General features: G+C 50.4%; 2 protein-coding genes across 2 annotated transcripts; one reads left to right on the top strand and one right to left on the bottom strand.

The window, feature by feature from the left end:
* Positions 1 to 9321: 9321 nt before the first annotated feature.
* On the bottom strand, positions 9322 to 18618 carry LOC100903407 (uncharacterized). Its single transcript, XM_018638796.1, has 4 exons — positions 18454 to 18618; positions 14836 to 15007; positions 13363 to 13585; positions 9322 to 9592 (listed from the first exon to the last, which is right to left on the bottom strand). The coding sequence occupies exons 1-4, from the start codon at positions 18616 to 18618 to the stop codon at positions 9322 to 9324; spliced, it is 831 nt and encodes a 276-aa protein (XP_018494312.1).
* A 1771-nt stretch (positions 18619 to 20389) lies between these two features.
* Positions 20390 to 23103, top strand: LOC100903262 (glycosylphosphatidylinositol anchored membrane protein boudin). The gene is made up of 3 exons (XM_003741463.2): positions 20390 to 20509; positions 22290 to 22445; positions 22723 to 23103. The coding sequence occupies exons 1-3, from the start codon at positions 20458 to 20460 to the stop codon at positions 22950 to 22952; spliced, it is 438 nt and encodes a 145-aa protein (XP_003741511.1). The 5' UTR covers positions 20390 to 20457; the 3' UTR covers positions 22953 to 23103.
* Positions 23104 to 23575: the final 472 nt, after the last annotated feature.

Below are 23575 nucleotides of genomic sequence, written 5' to 3'. Positions count from 1 at the left end.
CCCGGCATTGGTCGCTCATTAACGCCTCCCTCTCAATGAGTCGAAGGTCACGAGAAAGTACGTTCATTGAAAGCCAATCATTGACCATCTACGTCCTGATTCGCACTCTCCGAGTCAAGGGCATCTATGTAGTATCGAGCGAATCGTCGCCAATACACGGGATCGGCCGCTTGTTCTTACAGCTGTCGCACCACCATTCGTCAGCGTATCTGTATACCTCAAACCGATAAGTCGCTCGCTCGGTCAGGCCGTCGGGGCAGCGACAAGCCAATGTATTTGTCTATTTACTCGCTCCGGCAGTGGAGGCGTTGTCACGAATCTCTCCAATCGAACAGCCGAGCGATACACCGATAGGCCACCATCTCATCAGGAATTGCGTTTACTATTACGTGATTGACATTCAAAATCGAAAAGTTTCGACTGCTCAATAAGAGTCACTTCGCTGTACAAATAGTGTTCTGATGTTCACCCATTAAACGAGTTACAGGGCGAACTATACGATGGATCATGAGGAGCGACCCTTGCAGCCTGTCCATTAGGATCGATGCATTCGAAACTTTCTTTTCAGACAGCTGGCGTCTGTCTATACATAGGTGCGTTCAGAAGCTCTCTCCGACAAATATCACTGACGGCATTCAATTTCTGCTGAACGAGAGGCCGCCAAGGGCGTGTTTCTCGAGACGATGGAATGTGTGTAGCGAAATAAATCGACAGAGTTTTCCAGAATTACGTCAGACCGAAAACTTTCGTCATCTGATGCGAATGTAGTCAGATCTTTGAGACTCCCATACTTTACGAGAAGCAAGGTGTTTTCCGGAGTGCGAAATATCATGGGACGGAATTCGAACCTAGAACACGCGATGAAAGCGAGAGTCCCGATGTTTCCCATTTCCCACACTCAAAATTGAGATATTGGCTCCTTGGTGATTCTCTGGAGCCGATCGAAGAATCGAGAACGACGTCTGTTTTCCTCTAGACCTGCATCCGTATAATTGTATAATTAATTGAGAACTTGTCGAGACTCTTCACAGTCCGGAACATTCCTCAAATGGCGTTTGTGGGTCACACGAGTGGATCCGACCTTGGCCATCTGTCCCGACGCATCCCGCGAAAACACATTCTAAATTGAGAGGAATGGTCCTTACAGATGAAAATTGATCGTACTCCGCATGAGAATCGTCAATCACAATGGTATGAGTCGCATCGTTCCGTTTTCATCACCTTCGGAGCTCAATTCTTTCCCTTATAGATTCACGACCGATTTAGACTCGATCGAGGCGCTGGTCTCGAAAAACAGCCGGGGCGAAAACTCCGAAAAATCATGGATTCCTCTGGTAAGCTCATACGCCTTCTCCGCGAGCTCACTCCAGCAAATAACATAATCCCTTTCTGTCTCACAGTTTCCAAGACCGCTCGTTCGACCAGACTGACAGGCGTAGAAAGCAGGTATATACAACATAGGATGTCGGGAGAGGTCGTAGAATGGGGTGGCGCAAAGTCGACGCAGGAGCCGGTTCTGACAGCAACGCTGGAGGTCACGGTGACGTAGACGTCGACTCTGCGTTGACCACGGCGTGAGCCTTGGCATCAACGACGTAGCAGAGCGACTCGATTGGCTAAAAAACAAGAACATCACAGGCGTATGGTGTGAGAAGAGGCAGGCACGCAGGCAGCAGACCGGCTGTGGTTTCTATTCAAGGCTAACTTCCGGAATGCGGTCGAGACACGATGTCCGTGACAGTCCATGCGACAGCCGATAGAGGAAAGCGTGACACGGAATTCGACGCCATCCGACGCAAGGTCGCTGTAGATAGCAAGCTATTGTCAACATCAATTTCAGGCATTACCGAGGATCGATCCATATTCTTTTGAAAGTCGCGATACCAATGAGCCCCGGTAAGCTTTGGGCAGCGAATCGGAAACGGTCGAGTTAGATTCTCGACGAGAGCGCGGCAGGGGGAAGCGGACTTACGGAAACCTGCCTGCCGGCGAAATTTATCTGTATCCAGCCCGCTCTGCATGATGGGAATTCGGGAATGATCGATCTTTCTGATCAGGATGCGCCATACTATTCGATGACGTTGATGATGCGGTCGACTGAGGCAATTCTGCGTGAACTATGGTCTGAATGTTAAGCCAGCGAAGCTCGCACAGAGCTCTGGGCATGCGAGTTTGCCAATAATCACACATTGTTACGTATGAGATATACGACCTGTCGTAACATCGCTCGAGAGACCCGAGTGGCTAGCAACCATCCGGAATCATTTCGAAGCTGACGGAGGAATACAAGCCGTGCTGCGAGTGCCGCAGGATCGTGATCCTGCTCAATGGGCTCCGAGCACTACGGAGCTATTCGCGATCGATTCGATCAGTCGACGCTACGGAAGTTTCGCTCAAAGTCTCCCTTTGCGGCAACGAGAGTCACCCATTCACCTGATCCCCCGGTCGTTTTGAGCCTAGAAGTCGACAGCGTTTCGGTTTGACTGTTCAGGTAATCCGCAGGGAATCCGGTTTTTGGGAAGTTCGAGCACTACACAGAAATCTAAGCGGAACTGATCCATTCAGCACTGCGTCGATCTCGAGTTTCCTCTACGACTGAGCCGAATAATTATGGAAGGGGTCCAGCCTTTGATTCGAAAGTCTCGGGTCGAATCGACTTCTGGAAGTTGGTGAGGATTCATTCGCTCACCGCGATCCGCGCCGCATATGATGACTAGATGATCTAATGCCCCCGCCGCGTGAAGTCTCTCTTAACGCAGTGAATGTCAACAGGCTAGCAAGTAGGATAAGAGAATAATGAGTAGGGACCGTCAATGATTGCAGCGGCCGCTCTGGGAGCAGGCTTCGTCGACGAGGTCGCAAAGCTACCGGGACCATAGACTATTCGTTCGGTCGTCTGAACACTGAATGATAACCCTCAATGATGAATCCGTGCGGCTCTCACTTGAAAAATACGGAATGTTGATTCTGCGATTTGGTTTGAATTATGCGTCTAATCCTGGCGCACAGAAGGCTTCCGTTGAGAATTTATTGTCAAGTACGAGGGAGTCGCAGGGACCGTTTCTCGAACCACCACCCACTACTGATGCGTCTGCTGCAGCAATCTGTCGCCTGTTTGTCCTTGACGTTCGCGAGCGCCATAGCAATTTCCAAATCATTAACGTCGTCCGTCGGTGGAAATCTTCTCATTGCTGGGCGGCTTGAGCCCCGGAACCGGCTTCTGTCTGCTCGGGCTCGAGCGGCGAAGGACCGAATTCGACAGATCGCGCAGCGAGAACTCCGATGTGAGAGGGTGTCGACAAACAATCGATGCCGATTCGAAGAACATCATTCTACCCGAATCATTCCAAAGCTCTACTCGAGTTGTCGCCGAATGGCGTGATAGTAAGTGCTGTCCACTCCGAGAATCGGGAGGTTCGAATGTCTATCTGGATTCTGAAATTCCATCGACGAGACATGACATGACGCCGTTGAAATCATACTCAATGAGTCGGAACGTCCAAGTCGCGGAATGGCACAAAAAGCAGCGAAGGTTTTTTGGCACAAAAAACTGACGACAGAAATAAAGTCGTTGTTCCTCTGTAAGAAGCGGAGGGGATAGATCGAGCGGTTTCACCCGCATCGGAAGCATCTGAGGCGATCTCACATTTGATCTCGACCCAAACTCTTAATGAGGTTCCGAGAAAAAAAGGGCGGTGGAGAGTCTCTGGGTAATCGGAGAGCGCTCCCCGGACCCTGCTCAAACCTCAACGCGGGAACCAGGAGGTTGAGGGCCGGTGAGTCGGACATTAGTTTCCGATCGGCGATGGCTCGTGGAATGACCATGATGTCCCGAAGAACGCGAAGCTCACGAAGGATTTTCGGTGTCGGTGGGAAATCGAATCGGCGCTTTCAATCAAAGCGGCAAAGCCCTAGCAAACCTGGTCGGTAGTTGACTCTACCTCCAACTTCTAAGTTGGAAGAATGTAGGAGGGGAAAAGAGCAGTCCCGGGAATTAATTTCCGCTCACGAGGATACAGTCTCTACTATCTCAAAGTCCCATGAAGATTGAAGTAGGAGGAGAGAAAACAATGAGCGGGCCGTAAAAATCGGCTCCCACACGTGAATCCCATTAAAGTTCTCCCGTAGGTTTAAAATGCTTCTTCTCCTCGCTGTTCGTGAACTCCGGAGCTGTCACTCATTTCCATCATCGCAACACTGAACAGAATCGTAATGGATGGATTCAATTCGACTATGATCCCGTTAAATGGATCGTGTGGGAAGATTAGCTCCGGCATTCTGAAGATCAGCTCCAGCGAATATCTCACGGAATGTGATTCCACTTTTCCGCGCTTCGTTTCGGCTGTTCTGTTTTCGGTATCCCTTCGGTCTGCTCTCCCTCGCATCGTGTTCTCTTTTGTTTCCAAGTACGCCGGATCGCCGGAGCAACATGCAGCTCCACGGACAGATGCCGAAACCTCCGTGATGGAAAGTCGTCAGCTCGGTGCAGAAGACCAAAAAGCGAAAACCTCTTGTCGCGAGACGTTGACGTTAATCGAGTTCCACTCGGTGTAAGAGTTTTCCGAAGATTTTTTCCTCCCCGGCCTTGGGCGGAACCCTCCGTCTCATGGCAGGTACCGCGAGTGTCCATCGGATGCTTCGCCCCATCGCTTTCGGTCGATTCGTTCGCGGAATTCCAACCCACCGATCTGCCGAATCGGAGGTGACAGAAACTCTGAAATAGGTCGAAGACCAAGCTCGGTGCCAGAAAGCAAACGAGGCGAGCTCCCTTAAGATCCCCAGCCACGATCCGCAGGGATATTTCCATTCGGCCGCGGGTTTGGAGGCAGGAACAACGTCTGATGCAGTCTTGAAAGAATTATTCCCGGCTTCGCAAACCCTATGAAAAACACCGCCCAAATGCGTATGCAAATCTCACTGAAAACCACGGTTTGTGCCGTTTCCCCCTCTCGTTGGCTCACGTCTTCGGTGGCGGCGGCGGTGGGTTCTCGCGTTAGTCCGATCGTAATTCGTGGGAACTTGTCGAGCTCATAAATTTGCGGCCATCTCACAATCGGAAAGTCTGGAGATAGAATGTTCCCTTCCCAGTATTGGCTGAGCTGGGAGTCGGCGACACCGCCACCGATCCACGTTCCCCGCTTTTCCAGGGGGCTATTGTCTCGTTGTGGCGACTGACAGTGATCTACTGAGGCATAGCTATTCAAAGCCAATATGATTGACAGCGATCTGTTAGGTCAGTTGGCAGTCGGGCGGAGAGCCCGTTAGCAGACGCTGATGACGTTATTCGAATAGAATCTAAAATACAAAGCCCCCCATTGTCTTCGACGATTCCCTTGGTTTTCACACTTCACGCCCATTCGACGGTCCGTTCGTGGAGAGAGACGTGTTTCAATCATTGTGCCATCACTGTCGATTTCCTCGCGATCGTCATCAACAAGATGATCGTAATCTCGATTTCACCGTTCAGATCTTTGTTCGGCAACGTTTTCGATCATGTCAATTCAACGTAGCAGCAGGTGGGATCTTTAGACTCGTTCTCACGTGGCATGAATGGAAACATTAAGGTGTGTGGCCGGCACTTACACTCTGGAAATAAAACTGAGAGGCTGGCTGGAGAGGCTCGAACAGTGAATTTAACAGTGTTCCGTTCGGAAACTTCCCTCCGGCGGCACAGCGAGGGCTCCATTGTTGTATGCGTGTTGTCGCGACGGACGACGCCTGCGTATCGGGAATGTCCCGATATTTTTAGACGATTCAAACACGTTACATGATCTGCTCGACGCTCGCAGGCGTCTCCGCTCCGTGAATGACGCATAGATTTCAAGGGAAGGTTTCCTGTCCGATCCCGAGATAAATGCAGCACCCGAGTCTCTCGCTTTCGGAGCCCTGCGTGTCTTCTGATTTCAGCGCTAGACTTCGTGCCGCGCCTGATCCGTTTATTCCGCCGCACAGGAGAGACTTCGAAAGCGAGCTTCCACCACTCGCCTAGGGTGGTTGAAGAACGATGCTCTCTCTTCTGTTAAATACGACTCCTCAATTAGCACATTAGCAGCAACGTTAGCGAAGCTCAAAATCGTCGTCCTCTCTCTGGAACGATGCTGACCACGATTCTGAAAAACAGGTCAAGCATAACCGCGTAAGTCGTCGAAAGATAAATTTCGTTTCTTCTTTCTTCTTGTTTTCCTTCCTCGCTAAGTGCCTCCGTTCCGACTCCGTGTTGCGCGGACGTGCATCCGTTCGACCAATTGATCAGCTCCAAACACATCTGACGACGACGCAACTGACTCGTTGTAGGCGCCACGAACGGGGAAATTGCGCACTACCAGCGTGAAAGAAATAATTACACCGATTTTCCTAGCGGAGCGGCGAATTTTCTCTTTTAAATCATTTCTTTCGTTGTAGTCGGGGGAATCATTCATCCAAACGAAAGGGATGGTCTAGGCAACTACTGAGTGCCTTGCTGGGCGGAGATGATTCTCTCTCTTGAGTGCAGTGATACCTCGGTCTTCGCTAGATTCAAATGCAATCGGGAGCTTGAGATCGAATCGACCGGCGAGCCTGGAAAGCGAAGTCAGAACATCGAATAGGTGCCCACGAAAAGGGATCTACATCATGAGCTCTTGATGATAGCACTGAAGCATCCATTGAAAGTTTCCGAGATGATTTTGCAGATTTATCGTATCGAACCCTATACTGACTGCATGCCTGCTAGATTGAACACGAGGATTAGAATAACTCCTCTGAGTCGCCCGTTAACCCTGATGCACTCCGAGCACATCGAGCGAACGGATTTCAGGCGAGGGATCGGGACCCCGGAGAAGGGATTCTTCGAGACTTTCTCTCCGGGCTATGCCGAGCGTGCTCACGCGTACGGTCTCTTCCTTCTTGTTTCGCTTGGTAGGGAAAACACGAGGACAAGCATATCGATGTCTCGTTCAGATAGAGGATCGGGAATCGGTTCCCGACAAACTATCTCGGTATCATGCCCACGAGACACAAGAAATTCTTGATTGTAAGGGAGGAGAATCAAGGTGAGCTACTTCTATCTATGAGTTCCACGTTCATTTTTGACGAGTCCCCCCGTATGTGTACATGTGAGTATCTAAGTTCCTTCACCGAATAATGAGGTCTGACTTACGGATCGCTCCTTTCGGTCCACCCCGCTTTTTGATAGCCATGCCCGAACGAAGCCGAATGCTCGTAGTTCTCTTGTCTTCTTTTTCGAGAATCGTGTCTCAATTCGTGTTTAGGTCGGACAGATGCGTCACGACCGAAAAGTCTTCCTCATCGATGTAAAAAACGTTTTCTAACTTCTCCCCATTCTTTCCTAGCTTGACCGCGGGACCGGGAAAGGATTATCTTCCCGGAGGAGAGGGATTTTCAGTCCTGAATGAAAAAGAACTGGTGCCGGTATGGCTCAGGATCTCATACTGTCCCCGCGATTTCCGACGGGGTATCATGCTTTCTGTTGGTCGGTTCCAAGGGTCTCATGGCTATCCACAGAAACGAGAGACAATTTTTCGAAGTGATCGATCGCGAGGGTGGAGCAACTCGAGATTTTGACTGAAAAACGCTCATACCAGGATAGCTCCGGTTCTCAGGGCCGCGGAATGTTGACCGGGTCTGGATGCCGCGGCCCTCTTACGCTTTGCCGTCGCCGATCAGTAATCACTACCTTCCTTTCTCACTCTCTTCCTGCGTCTGGTTTTTCTCATCCGCGTTGCTTCTCTTCTCGAAATCGCCGTCGCATTGGGCCGAAAACGCGCTAATGACTGAATCAGCTTCGAATCAACTTCGAAACCGGCGCGACTCGGCCAAAGAAGTAGCGGCTCTCAAAGCTTTATACATAGCTCGATGATATTGCAGCCGAGTCGAGAACACGCACTCGGCTCGTCAGCTGCAAGTGCCGATCATGTTTGCGCGTCTAGTACAGCTTCATGGATCACATCAAACCTCGCCAGGTTGTGAATTTCCTCGCAGCTGACCGCCGGTTTGGAGTAGAGGTCTGGCGCCCTGAAGCCGTTTCGGCGCGGGGCCGACGAACGCTCCGAGTTCCCTCCGAACTCAGATCAATTGACCAAATCATTACCGGGAATCGCGTCAATTTTTTTCGGTCTTGAATGCGTGCGTCTCTACTACGATAAAACATTCCCTTCTCAAGGGTGGCAAGAAAGCCCTGTATCTGAAGGGAACCCCAGGAATCAATGGTGATTGAGCTTCGAATCGATGACGCGACTTCAACTTGACGGTGCGCCATCCGAATCCAATCTCGAGCCGGCAGGTATTCATTTACCACTCCAGATGTCGCCCACGATTGAGGGGAATCGGGAGAGAAAGAGAGCTCCTCATGGATCTGAGTCTGGCTTCAATGAAGCGTTGACCCGGATTGTTGTCTGAATTTCAGAGTTTCCTCAGCCCGGCTCGGCGTCCACTTCCCCTCTTTGTCTCATCGTCGCTACTCAGCAACGGAATCATCCGAAAAAGATCGCTAAGCTTCGCTAAATCGTCGGAGGTTTTTTTTCTGAATTGTCGCTAAAACCACCGCCGCGGTCGGCCCATTTATGCTCCTATTGTGCGCAGCCATTACCGCGCAGAACCAACGAAGAAGGAGCACGAGAAGAATGAGTGGAGTAAGCTAGCTTTATCATATTACATAATCTAAAGCGGGAGCTGCTAAGAGCATCGCCTTCCGAGTCATATGAGTACGACGAAATACACGGAAGAGAGATTCTCTATGTAATTGAATTTATTCACTCTCTCTATATTTTTGTCATTCTTTCTGTTTGGGAATCATCATTTGAAATTCTCTATTCTTCCCGAGGAAGAGCGAGGGACATATTCCTTATACCTCTCTTTCTTCTCTCGGTGTAGAATATCATAAGTTAATCAGCACGGCAGCGGACATTGGGATACGAGATGATTATACGGGACCGTAGACTGAGAGTCAGCGGTCAGTCTTCGGCGGTCGGATAATCACGAGTTGTTTTCTGCCAGTGGTCGTTGTCTACTTCCATGCATCATCAGTTGGTTCGACTCCCCATCTAAAAGTTCTCTTCCAACCAGTCATCAATCGATCCATCAAGTGGGGTTGCTAATCAGCGTATCGAGTGATTACGCTGATCTGTTCAGTGACCCGCGATGTGTCTGACGTACAATGAGACACAGATATTGGCACAATCAGCGAGGAACACGTCTTCGTCTCGGAATATGGTGACGGATGTGTACACGACTTCCGCCCATCACACAATCTCCTCCCCGTGCCCGATTCGCCGCAGCGATTCAGTGCCCACATATCCCGAGTGGCCTGTATGCTTCATGTGTTCATTCATGTTTGATATGAATTATCTTCAGGTCTCCGAAGGGTCCCAATCTACTCTCGCTGCTAGTGTGATATTTGTCGGCTAGAAGCATTTCGTATTCCCTTGTCGGTGGAATCTTTTGCTTAGGAGGGACAACGTTCGCTCCCTGGCCTCCACGTACGCCCATGAAGAGGGAGCCGATAGCGACGTCAGCGCAGTTTCTGTATGTTTCCTGAGGTCCGCATCCTGTCGCTTGACTTCCGTCTTCGCAGGTGCCCCAGTTGTTGGCGGACCTGAAACGATCATGAATTTTATGAAAGTCCGATTCGGGAGCCAACTGAATGTCCACGACTGCTACCCGGAGTTTCACGGACTTTCGTTGTATGATATATATTTTCCTTCAAATGGGTAGGTACTTCGAGCGATCAGATCGGCACGTTTAGCTCAAGAACTTGTCACGTATCGGAATATCGTGAACGAGACTTCCAACGGGGGGGTCATTCCGCTCCACTGGCAGAAGGGTGCGGCAGGTTTGGACCGATTGTTTCCCCTGAACAATACCAACGGTTTGTTGACGCCAACCAACCGAACGAAACGATAGTGAGGAGCCAGAAGATCTTCAGTCCATAACAAAACGTGCACACCGAGAGGCCACCTCACCGATCGGTTTGTTCCGCCGAAAATGGTCGATTTTCATAGGAGCGATTCCACTTCATCGATTTGTTTCAGAGCTTTCGCGGCGCCGCTCCGTGATTTGGGTGCTCCGAGAGAGTGGGGAAATAATCTCGATGCTGTTGGGAACCTGTATTCTATGGATCGTCGCGGAGCATCCAAATTCGAGAGTCTACGGAATCTAATTCGTGGATTCGATTCACTACGTTCGTTCATCGAGGGAAGCATAGCGAACGCGGAATGAGTCGTGCTTCAACCGTCTTCAGAACATCCGCTGAGGGCCGCTGAAGTGTTTCCGTGGAATTCCAAAAACGTATTGGCTGCGGCGTGTGCTCGAGCTTCCAAGCGAGACGCTTTCCCGTGTCAGGATTAGGGAAAACTCGACGTGCGATGCCCTGGATTAATCCGGAGAAATCCCTCACTGGAGGGCCGCACAGATTGGACAAGACCTGTAGTATCGAGGTGACACAGATCGGTGAGCATTTCATTCCGCCGATACAAAGCAGAAAACGCGATATAAAATCGCAGAATTTTCGGGCAAAAACTGTGTCGCGCGAGTGGGAGATAAGTGGGCGCTGATAAGTCCGATAAGGGCGGTTTTCCCACGGAGAGGAGAGCTCCAACGGATTTGTGAGGATGTATCAATGAATGAAGGTAAGGATGGACCAGGCCCTTGGAAATCAAATCGTCGCAAAATCTCGGGCTCAACCAAAAATTAGATGTAGTACGCCATTTGGATCGTGGAGTCCTTTTGCAACGTCCCATGTTCCACTTGTATCCTTCCGCTTGGGAACAACGAATCGGAAGACAATGACTGAAGATGAGAATCAGAGATAATTTCCCCCCGTCGAAGGCACCGTCCGAAGCTGCAGGGCGAAACGCCCTAAAAACGTCAAATATCAGAAGGTACGACCGGCTGAAGTAACGGCAAAGACAGGATGTCTCGAGCCGAGAAGACGAGACGTGCGTCCGCAAAATGAGATAGGCCTCTGACCAGCCGCATCAACAATTCTACGGACATTGAGCTGTGCGACCACCTTGTCATATACGAACTCACTCTTTCACTCTGTCAGACGAAACACATGATAATCTCATAACCGAAAGTAGGTACCTCTATTATGAGCTAAAACGAGCTCGAACCCCCGGTGATTCCTCAATCATCGCATCTCAATCCTGTTTCGATCTTTGACGTGGAGTCGATGATTCTTCGATCTCCCAGATCACCGGATTACCAGATCTCCCACGTCTGTGAGGATCCCAGTTTTCGCTGAGGAGATCTCCCTGCATCGCTCGATAAGACGGAACAGATGATACCCGATAATTTCTCTCTTGCTATCCACCGTCGAGTAACGCGTGGGAATTATGGACCAGCGCGTGCCAAGAATCGGAAATCCGATGCATAGTGCCTGGCTCATAATCCTCATATTATAGTCAATTGAACGAAGAGCCTCGCTGCGCCATCGGAAGTCGCCGAATGAATGAAAAGGGAGGGACCGAATGAGATTCCCAGTCGCGTAAAGATCACAGGGGAAAATGAGAATCACAATGTGAGAGAGGAGATCATGGTTAACAATGAAGAACACAATCAAAGCCAAGCCCTCGACCGATGACCACCGCGGCTGCGGGGGAGGAGTCCGATCATTGATTACCGTGCGCTCATTTCCATCATCAGGCTATCATTGTGCCCAAGCGCGTCGTGGTAATCCTACTCGATGGTCAGCCGATGTATCAATGAACGTGTCTGAATGGCACCGCTGCCATCGGACAGGAGTGGTTCTGTAGACACGGAATCGAGCAGAGGCGAACGTCAACCTCCGACGCGGCGAAGAGACGGAGATAGACCTTCGGAGAAAAACAGAACGGAATTCGGATCTCTCAACAGAATATTTGAGCCCCCCAGATCAGAAGGAATCAGTTTCGGACGAACTTCGGGCATGAAGAATATTCCGGAACTTCAGGTCGACCTGGAGCGAGCGGCATGAGCCGACTCTAGAACAAAGCGAAAGCCAACCACATCCACTAAGTGGCCTCAGCTGAGTGGATCCGGGCCTAGCGGGGCAGAGCCGGTAACTGACCCCGAATATCAGCGCATTGTTAGAAATTAAGCGGAAAACTTGCAGGAAGCTCGTGAGCTGGAAGCGAAGATAGAAGCGGGCCGCAGAGAAGAGCCGAGTGGAAAACGGCTCTTTGACGGAAGAGTCGTTGACGATACAAGCAAGACTCGCGCATGTCCAAGCGAGTTTGGCTGAATATGGCAATAGAAGTTCCACGATTCAGAGTTGAAAGGATCGGCTGGTGGGCAGTTCGGTTTGATGAAAGGACTTGAATCCACAAAACTTGACTCAAACAGAGTCAGGGAAAAGGAGGGAGAAGAGCTAGACGAAGAATATGAACGATTATGGAAACCTCTTCACTTTCTTTGTCGATGGAATTCCGAACGTGATGATGGATCCGAATGAGGGGACGAGCTACATCCGCCGTAACTTTTGGAAACTGCTGGAGCTACGCTATTATGACCCTCAACAGGGGGACTGGGAGATCCCCTTGATGGGCTCGAGGTATGCAGAGACTCTCCCGACCCACTATAGTCCTGGTCTCTGAACTTCTGATCGTATTTTGAAAGGAAACTCCAACTTCCCCAAAAAGGGAGTTTTTTTCGAAGCCCTCTGCGATGTGGTCAGAACAGCAGAGAGATTTCGAAGATGAATTCGTCTCAGTAGGAGCCCTCGCTCGGGCGGCAAATCATGTTCGATGCAGGCTCTCTGAGCTCCGCTTCTCAATGAGTACAAACTTCGCTGCACAAGCCAGGGATTTTTCGCGGATCAGGCATTCGCATAGGAAGTCAAAGGAACACCGTCGCTCCGTGTAGAAAATTCCAACTTAAACGTTCAAACAAGCCGGCATTCTCGTGAATAGCCAAACACTCTGAATGGAACGCTCGCGGCCAACGAATCCGACCCGAGCGGTCATCGCAGATTCACGACGAGACTTTAAAGTCGCTGTACTTGTTCTAAATAATGAAAACTGCAGTTTCGGCGAGGACCGGATGCACGATAGCCTAACCAGGTCTCTGAGGAGCGGTTTCTGCGACGTACGCGAGAGAGTCCGGGTCGTCGGAATTCCCAACACTGAGTTCCTCGTCATGCGTTAAACGCCAGGAGCGAACCCAGAAAACCGATTGCGTTACCGATGATGGGGCGAACGACCGCCACGTTCGCTCGCTCGCTCTCTCATTCCGTCTGTTCGTAACTTCTGATCATTCCCATCTTCACTCATTACAGCTTCTACAGTCATTCTCTTGGTATCGTTCTTAAGCATGCTGCGGCTTCCCGCGCTCAATGCTCAGAATGCGAAAACAAGCGCTTATATAAGCTGACACAATAGATCTTACCTCCAATGCCATCGGAGGATGCATTTTGTGCAGGTGACCCCTTTCGGGAGCGTGGCAGCCAAGTAGAATAATCCCTTCCGATCGCTCTTCAGTCGATATCGCAGGTTATCTTCCTCCACGAAAATCTCAGTGGAATTCAGGGACTTCACCCTGAGGTTTGTGAAGCAGTCGTCGGTTTCGGGAGTACTGTCGTTGCGCGGACAGAGGGCGAACTCGAAGTATCCTGTGAACGAAATCATCGTATATTGAATAAGTCCTCAGCGACCTTCACTCCCACCAATTTCGGCTACAGCAGGCGGACATCGCCGTTATCAGTCGAGCGGTTCACATTGAATCTGGGTAGTTTCAACACGACTTTGACCACGGCCGGAAGAAAGAGGAGGGATAGAAGTAGAATTATAAAGTTCACGCAAACAAAGAGACCGAGCGGATTTGCGGGAACTTCCTCACGCCATCTTTCACATCGCGGATGAGCAGCCCCTTGAGCTCCACCGAACTAACATTGTGCTTCTCGAAACAATCACGAAGCTAAGCGACGGCTCTGGCGGTTAATTACGAAAACCGACAGTCATTCTAATCCACTCTCAGTATCAGGTAGTATTCTTCCGCTATGTGTTAGCATTGCTTAGCTTGGGAGTATGACTTATCGCCGTGGCGAATTTCGTTACCGCTCCGGCGAATTCTCCCGTGATTTTCTACTGATACAACCACTATGTCCGGTCCACAGCCCCATTGAACAAGATAAACCCTCCGACCACGGGGCGGAGCACCCCGGATACCATTCGAGGATCGAGAGGCTAGATTTTCAATCTAGCAAAAGTCAAAGTTCATTTGCGCATTCTTTGATTGATAGATGGTTCCCCCCGATTAAGATATTTTGGATAATAATTTTCCCTCTTCGCTTTCACTGCTCCAACGGAACTAGATGCGATTTCCATAATGATGCTCGCGCTGCGGCGTCGTCGGCGCCTCTGGCGGCATCCCGCGGCACTCGAACAGTCCTTCGTCCCCGATCATCCCGATTATTCTCCTTCTCATTGTGAGTCCGAAATTCCTTCTAGAAGCTATCGGCAGATTCGAATGAGGCATTCCACTCGCTCGTCTGCTGAAGAACGGAAGAGCTCGGTCTGTGACTCCCGTGATTTCTGACGGCCACCAAAAGCCGAAGCTATAATGTGATCACGATCGCGGTCAAAAGAACACAGTCGCTAGGTGCTTGCGATTATTGATGAGCCTGAGCAGACTCTCTCCCCAGCTCATCTCTTCAATCACGGCTCCAGTGCGGCTATCGCGGCGGAAAGCGTACCGGTCATGCTACACGAGGGGTCACACTTGCGTGGAAGGATTTCACGATTTTTTGACACTTCGCGGCGGTAAGGGGGGCGAATTCTGCCATTCTCGATTGCAGCCTTCCATTGCCATGTATCTGCTAGCGAATGTCGGGAAAAAACGAGAAGACAAAGTTTCACTTACCGAGATGGTTGGCGACTACGTCGACGATCAGGACGACGTCTTCTCCGGGCGAGTAAGTCCTCACGGTGAGGTTCCTATCATAGAGCGATCCAGTCTCATGTCGTCGAGGTCGTTTCTCTGAATAACTATCCCCGCAAACGCCGCATTTGCCTTGGTTGTCCGTCCACTGAACCTGGAATCAATCACTCGATAAATGATCCGTGAGGTCGCTCCTTAGCATCTAATCGCAGCTCCCTCACTGCGGTAAAAAGAAGCCGCTCCGCGGCTATTTTCTGATATACTATCCGCAGTCAATAGTCGATCTAAGGAAGACATCGCCAGTCTCCGCCTCAGTCGCCTACTAGATGGATATCATCAACGTGTCATCAGGCGCTCGTCTATCCGTAATTGCCGTAACTAGCGCGAAAAACGGAACATCATCAGCTTGTGGTTCAATGTTAATCAAGTCCGAATCGAGGAGAGCTCCTCGGGCCCGTCAATTTTCGCGTCTAGTTTTTCGCGTCTCATTCGAAAGCACTTCTTAGAGTCTCCAAGCTCCAGGCAAAAGAAGTTCTTTTGTTTTTTTTTCTTCGTTATTAGCGAAACAACGGCACCTTCCGGTTGCTCTTATGTTCTTCGGGTGAAGATTCGGGCGCAACAAGGCCGTAATCGTCTGGATGAGGGTTGGAAGATAATTGAGAGGGATAGAGCGGGAAGACAGTGGTGACCCGCATTCGACTGAGATGTGCTTTGTCTTATGATGGTCTGGTCTATTTTTCAATCCAGGAACCCAGGACGCTCCAAATCGCTCGGTTTTGAAAAAAAATCCAATTGACGATGTCTGCGAGAGATTCCACGAAATGATTCTATCCGAGAAGAGGAAAGAATACTCCGAACCGTTCTCTGCCGAGAGGGAATATACATACGTTGTCTCGCGAGCATTTATATTGAGTGTGCGCTATCCGAAACTGTGAGAGTTCCATTTCATACTTGAAAATTTTGGTCTGAACGAGATCGTTCGCCACGGTCCTCGGGCGACGACTCCTGCCGGAGCTTTCGATAGCCCGAAGGATGAAAACAGCGTCACCGGTAGAAAATAAGTTCGGCAGGACCCTTGTCACTTCAACGCGCGCACGCTTATGGGAAATCGAACGTGAAACTGGACCTTCCATCAAAACTTTTTCCAACACAGCTCCAGGAGGCGGATTCGTAAATCGGATCGACAGTTCGAATAGACACGGGAAAAGGGGAGAAGAAGTGAATAGGAGACATAGAAGAATAGAAACCAAAAACAAGAGGCAGCTCCGAATTCCGTCAGCTGCCAAACTGGTTCAATTTCCCCATCTCCATCTTGTGGAAAGTGGGCGTGTGCTGGGACCCGGGATCGATACCTCAGGAGATTCGCTCGCAAGCCTTGCGTATTTGGATCTTGCCGACGCTCGTTTGACCAACTACGTACACGTAACGACTTCTGTGACCCGCGAAAAAATGAGCGTCGACGCCCCGGACTTGTCTTCGGTGATCTGCTACCGCAAGAAAAAAGAAATCTGTGCAGGTTCAGAGGCTCCACCTGACGTTCCTACGCCATGCTCGTCCCTTGATTCAGGAAGGAGCTGGAGTCGCGAGGAATGCCATCGATTCCTGAGGAAAGGCTCGATGAGTGGATTTCGATGAACCGCGACACCGCGATCGGAGTTTCCCCGGGCCGACCGATTTCCTGTGGATTCTGAGCTATTCGGAGCTCAACATGATATGCATCGGGTATCTACAATTTGACATCGCTCTCACGGAGGCTCGCGAGACGAGTCATAGGAAAGTCGCAGATTCGGTATGCGAGCTATGGATAAGCTCAGCGGCAGACTAGAGTACAGAGTACCGATCAAAACTAAAACAGGCATTATGACGAATTCTTGGTCCCCCACAATGAGCTAAGGTCAGCCGTCGCTTCGGCTCAACGACGACATTCTCACCTATCGGTACCGTCTGAATTACGCAAGGGCTCGATCACAAAAGCTCACGATTCACGATATTGGTTTCCCCAAACCCTAGACTCTCCTCATGGTGGTCCGGGCACTCGCGGAACCGACGTGCATTCAACTGTACCTACCGGTTCCGCATACGTCGGGGAGCGTGGCTTTTTTCAAGAAAAGAGAGGCAAGTCGTGGAAAAGACGATTCCACTGGAACAGAACAAAAAGAGCGAAGCCCAGTGATCAACGATCGACATTCGTTTGGTGTGGCCGTTTACTTTAATGCAGAAAGTACATTGTCCGATGAAGCCTGCATTCATCACCCGTCGTCGTATGGAGGAGCCGGTCGAGCAAGCGAAGATTCAGTTCGGAAGATGCTGCCAATCAAACTCGTCGTTTGGTAAACACCATATCTTCCGACGCATCAGTCAAGCTTAAAAAATCGCTGCGTGCTTCTTCTCCTCCTCTTATGACTCTTCGTGTCCCCTTGTAGGGCAGCTGATTCGCTTTTTTCAACTCGGACCGCTCCGATCGGGACAGAATCAAAGCCGAGCCACCGATGGCAGCCAGACCGAGGTCGGAACTTCAGGGACGGAACCTCGTCCCGTAGCGGCCGAAAAGAGTGCGAGAAGGTCCAAGCTCCCAGGAGTTCCCACTGGTTCCCTGCTCCCAATACTTCGTTGCCTTAGCCGAACTCGATCGCGTGTCCTAAGTTCTGTTGGATTTTCTGAGAGAGCTGGCGAGCGGGCGGGTGGATGAATGAATGAATGAATGAATGACTCGCCGGCCGGGGAAGGCCAAGCGTCGCGTCGTCGACGTCCACCGACCGGCGTTACGTTGAATGTGTGACGTCGAGTGTGGTTCCGCAGTCGGACAGTCACGTGGCCGCTCCGGCATCCTTTGTGCGTTCCGTGAGCTTAGCGTTGGAGTCGAACCACCGCGTATGTCGCCAATGGAGATAAAATCGAAGCTTGTGGGGACTGAAACTCTTCCGCGAAGAGCTCGAGCATATCACTAGAAGTTCCATCGAACGATGAACCGAGATTTCATAAATTAATGGATAGCACATAGCGATGTCATCCGTTGATGGATTGATTGATGGATAGATGGATGGATTTGCTTTCGGATAATCGCAAGGAGCGCAGCAGGGCCCTTGGTGGGTACGTGTGGTGATGGTTTGACGGACAGATCAAGCGACGGGATGATAAAAACGTGAAACTTCTGATAGATGAATTGATGGCTTTCTCGGTGCTCCGACTATTGCAGATCGGCGGAAATCAATCGGATGTTCTTTCGGACAGGGGTTCGTTCGACGCGCCAAACAGTACCATCACGTCAAGTCTAGCCTCGCGATCCACGAGACGACAGTCGCACGGAGCAATGCGGCTCATCTCGATTGTCTGCAGCTGTCAGACAAAGTGTTTCCTTGGGCATTCATTATCGATGTCGATCACAAATAATATTCATCACTCGTCGTGTTTCACTACGGTCGAGCGCATCATCGATCGTTCGAGCAGGGATGGCCGTGGTAATTGAAAACCCGAACGCCGAGTACCCGAGAGGGAGAGACGCACAGAAGAAATGCATGGAACATTCTCTCACAGAGAATATCAGATATTTGAACACAGGAATGAGAGAAAGGCTCGCGGATCATTTGACGGATCGCCTACCTTGATTCCACCGCAGAAGAGTTCTGAGTCCTCGAAATTGGCCGGTGCGTTGTATCCGAATCGCCACAGAGTATTCCTCGATGGAGGCTCGATGAGTCTGGCATGACCCCTCACGTCCTCAACACGGCTGAGGAAAACGAGGATGAGCGGAACGGTGCACTTCATTACTGCCCGTTGAATGTGACCGCAGCGACGATCTGTCTGCTTTTCAACCCCTTTCAGAAATTGGGTCTTCGGAAGAAACAGGGTTCGAATGTGTATAGCCGGTTTCCGAATAAAACGCCGCTGACCGAAGAAAGGGGAATTCTAATTACGAATTTGCCTGGGTTTCGCACGCGTATCGGTTCTGGAGCCCTCGTGAAGACCGTGATGTACCATGCCAAAATTATCATATGCTCATTGGGAAAGCATGCTTCATGCGCAAGTCTTTATTCCCGAAAACGATAACATTCGTATTCATCGGATTTCTTTTCTTCGAGTTCACACGTCTCAGAGTCGCACGGCTGAGTTCCCATTTAGACTCAAGAATTTCTGGTGAATTTCAGTCTGGGAGGCAGGGGGGCATCGATTCCACTTCGCTGTACTTTTTCCGGTACTAGCGTACCTCTACGAAGCTCAGTCAATCGCTCGAACTCTCTGAAGTCGAGCCTTGCGGTGGCCATGCCAACGATCGGGAAAAAACATGAATGCGTTAGTAACGCATTCCATTTGTGACATAACAGAAAAATTGCTCTTTGTCGAAAAGCAATACGCTCAGCCCATATTGATTAAGACCACGTCGTCGTTCGCGATCTCTTGTGTGTATGCTGACCTGGTTTCGCTGACGTCGCGTTAACGCCCGCTTTTCCTGGGAGGAGTAGGAAGTGCACCCAACAGGACTCCTCCTGTAGGACGGACACGACATATGTATTTGTTTCAGCTGGTCCGCTGGCAGAGCCGCGGTCACATCATCCTATGTGTGATGCTCTAATATGAAGACAAAAAGTGTCGAGACGTCCAACCGCGAGCCGCTAGATGTCAGCCGTATCTGGGGAGCATTTTTATGGAATGTTTTTCCCCGCCGATGGCTCGTCAACTTCACTTTCGCGTCACTCTCGGAATTCGCTTCGGGAAATTCGAACTGGTTCAGGGCAGGTCGACCGAGCTGACATGTGGAAGAAGTGGGACTGTTGTTCCATTCGATGTTCTCATGAAATATCGGTGAGGAATTGTCAAGTGAGATTCGAATTTGATTTGGCTTGTTTTATTCTGTCGAGGAGGCTCTGGAGTATTCGAGTGTTTCGATCCGGGATCAGACAACCCGGCCTCGAACGATTCTCGTTGACCTCCAAAACTGATTCTCGGAATTCTGGCTGTCGGTCATGAGTGAACTCCGGTGAAGACGAAGCGTAGTTGAAGTTTTGCGTGCCGAGAAGTTCGTTTGCTTGTCAATTCACCATGGCAACTGCCCAAGCGGATGGCAAGGCACCGGGGTCAGAGACAAAAGGGAGAGTTGAACGCCACCCCACCAAGCGTAGATGCTCCCCTGGATCGATCGGTAGACGAATCAATCGACACCCTCCAGACGACAGTCGCGGGTTCACGGGTGACTCAGTCAGACCATAACGTGGACGTTTATTCACAGCGCCACCTGTGGCGAAACGTATAACGTCGGGCCGGGTGCCTCAGAAAACTCTGAAAGTGTGCAGCGGGACCGTCTTCGGTCTTCGGCGCTCCGAAGTTGGAGATTGAGTTTTTGAGCAATTTTCCCGCTCCAATCCTTCCTCTCATCCGGTGTATGGAACGATTTCCGCAAGTTCAAGTCGCTCAGGCCGAGAACCTATCCTCACGCGTATGTACGTCGGACGGATCGAGACGTTCTGCGCGACGCTTTCGGAAGGTCGGTAGGAGGCATTTGCTGGTTGCCATGACGATCCGTTGATCAACACTCAGAACCGTTCTGAAACTGAAGTTGTTTCGAACCGTATTCGAAGCTCATTGTATTTAGTGGAAAATTCAGGGAAAATGCTCCCTTCGTGTCCGTTCTTGCTAGTGCTTCTGACCCTATGTGGGACCGGTGAGTGAGCTGGTCGAAGAGACTTAGTGATTACTCGCAATGATGTCGACAAGCGTGTCAAGTTGTCAAGCGGCGAGGGGTACCGGTCGGCTGGAGTCCCGATTGCCTTGTGGAGGCTCCAAGGGAGTCAGGCCATCCCTCTCGATCATGAGAAGACCACGACTCAGGACAAACCGGGAGCGTAGATCTGTTTCCGAGCCTCGGAAACTCTTCCGGCCGTAAGGGGGCTCCTCTTGAAGCAGAGAAAATAAGGATGAGAATGAGATGCGTTCCACTTTTCGTGAAAAGCTCTCGGACACTGAGCAGACTCGAGGCTCCTGATGGGGGTTTGCGGCGAGATTTTTGTCTCAGGTTGTGTGCGGCCTGATGATTGACGATAATTTGCAATCACTTCAGTCCGCATTCGCGACATGATGACGTTTTCGCAGAGAGCAACGGGTTCCGTGCACGGGGACCGCACCGGAGACACGAAGGGGAGAACCCGCGGCGCGGAAGGGAAACGGCTGGAAGAAGGGTCCCGCGAAGATGATTCCTGTTTCGAACTTAAGAAACTGAGGAGAATGATCTTTTCCGAAGCTCCGGCCTCATCAGTGTCGAGGAGGCAATTCAGCAGTGTGTTCTTCTTGTCTCCGAATGATCCACAAGAGTCTCCCAGGGTCAGATCCATGCTTCAATATAAGTCGATGAAAATGGGTCGACAGATATACTCGAATATTTGGGGGGCTGATCAGTCGGGGCGAGATCGCTCCACGTGGATTCGATCGTTTGAGGAGTAGGTAAGTCGGAAGGGAAGCCGAATCATCCCGCGCCGATCGTGCGATCGCTACCGTCCAGATTAAGCCCTTACGTTCCTTACCTCACGATTGAACCCGCTATTGGCGAGTGATTTGCCCGAAATTGAGTCGTCGATTGGAACTCATGGACATCTGTTGAGAATTTCGTACAACACGAGCGTGGACAGTTCTTCCAAGGAAGGATCTGAGCCTAGAGTCTCGCTCGTTGGGCGGAAAACTGAGCGCTTGAACCCCTTCGATAAGAGAGTGGTGCAGAACATCCAGAGAGCTAGAATCACCAAAAGCTTGAGAATGAAGCTCGCCGACGAGGTATCGATCGTCGATCATCCGGATTCGAACCGCCTAAGAAATGCTCTATTCGAATTGAAAAAAGATGTGCGCAGCAACGAATTCGCAAGACTACATACAGTATAGTCCGCTAATCGGGACCGCCGGGTGATGGGTCCTACCGTTTTTCCGGGACGAAGTTCGAATCCCCGTTTCACTCCACTGGACCCTCCCGATCCCTCCCAATTCTGATGGAGGGAAAGTTTTAACTCAGTCACACAGAAAAACGAACGTCGCTGTCGGCGTCTGTCTCTCGTGTCCCAGGTCTTGATCCCTTTGAGCAGCGAGACAAGTACCGCGATGACATGCACGATTGCGATTGCACGCAGACCGTGCCAAAGCATGGGTGAATAATCGATGACTGCCCAAGCCAGAAGTTTCGACTCATCATCCGTCTCTATGGGCTCCGCAATGTCCGCTCAAGTTGGGGGGCTCTATGAATGAGGTGTTTTTCCGATTGGAAGGTGCTATCTCCCGAATGGGAACATGGTTCCGAGGAAAATGGGGATGCTACACTTCCTCTGAGCCCCATTTGAAAAATAAATTTATCGATATTCCTGCAATTATTGAATATGAGCGAGATATAGTGATTACCCTCCAGCTACTCGATCATAGAGTGTCAAAGCGGCGAATCTAATTTTTCTCGTTTACCGTTCCAGGCCACAGTATAAAATGCTACGAGTGCAACTCTTATTCAGACCTCTACTGTTCAGAGAACTGGGATCTCAGAGATCTGGCTGAGGAAATACAACCCATAGAATGCGACGAAACATACGAAGCCCAATTCTGCGTCAAAACGACCGGGATGTACCAAGGTGGTAATTGTCTTTTGCTTCGCACGTCTCTCGACTTCTGCTCGAGTCAATCTTCTCAGTTTGTCAATTGCATGAGTTCTCCGTCGATCGCTCCGGATCTGGTGAATCATTTTCAAGCACGAGGAAGTCTTTCGGGTCAGCGAGCGAGGGCTGAGTCTTGTCAGCTCGAAAATATAGATCGGACGGAGACAATTCAAAAAACATGGGAATGTCATTTTCCGCTAAGTGTGGAGGAATAGGAAGCGCTGTAACGCTGACGATTTTCTCTAACGTCCAGGTGAAATTGGTACGCGACGCTTTTGTTCGGCGAAACATCTCGGCAACTACTGCGACTGGAACTCACGACCCGGAGACGTGAATGACCGCGGCGGAAGACGCGAATATCGATCATGCATTTATACTTGTGCAACTGACGCATGCAATGCGTCGACCGAAACTAAGGCATCCTCAATCTTGCTGCTCGTTCCTATTTTGCTGATCGTCTCTCACTTGGCCGCGTCATCATGAGCGTATCGAAGATTAGGTACAAGGATAATATAAGCCCACGGTTCGGAAGGCCTTCCTATTCAGAATGTGTATGTATATAAGGACGCACCTACTGTAAATACCTATCGACGGATAGAGTCTGTCGCTTCTTGGCCGACACGGAGGAAGGCCATCGAAGAAATCCAAGCTTTTAGTGAGCTGTGCCAACGTTCCGAGAACGTGGATGGCGTGAACAACGACTAGCCAGAGTGAGCCCGCCACATGGTCACGCCAATCCAACAAATGCAGATCATGTTAGAAATTAAATTATTCGTAGTTAGACGTGAGCCTCTGGAGAACGTATCATTGGCTGATTGGTTCAGTGTGTACTCGGCTAGCGACGTAAAATGCGTGAGAATGAGTGAATGATGGTGTAAGAGGAGGGAGATTCCGTCAGAAGAGTCGGGGCTCAATGGAGTTCGCTGGGAGTGAGCGAAGCGATTGCGCTGTCGAATCATTTGCGATTCTTAGAGCTGATCCCCTCTTTTATCTAATTTTTCAAATCCGGGTTTATGACAACGATGGATAAGCTATCTACTCATTCCTGCTATGCCGCGATCAGCCCCCTCGGGTAGTTGCTATGCGGACGATCAACCTCATATGGA

The sequence above is a fragment of the Galendromus occidentalis genome, unplaced genomic scaffold, assembly GCF_000255335.2.
Source record: "Galendromus occidentalis unplaced genomic scaffold, Mocc_1.1 scf7180000077182, whole genome shotgun sequence".
Taxonomy (NCBI): domain Eukaryota; kingdom Metazoa; phylum Arthropoda; class Arachnida; order Mesostigmata; family Phytoseiidae; genus Galendromus; species Galendromus occidentalis.
The sequence above is the reverse complement of the archived record's forward strand: the minus strand, read 5'-3'. Positions and strand labels throughout refer to the sequence as shown.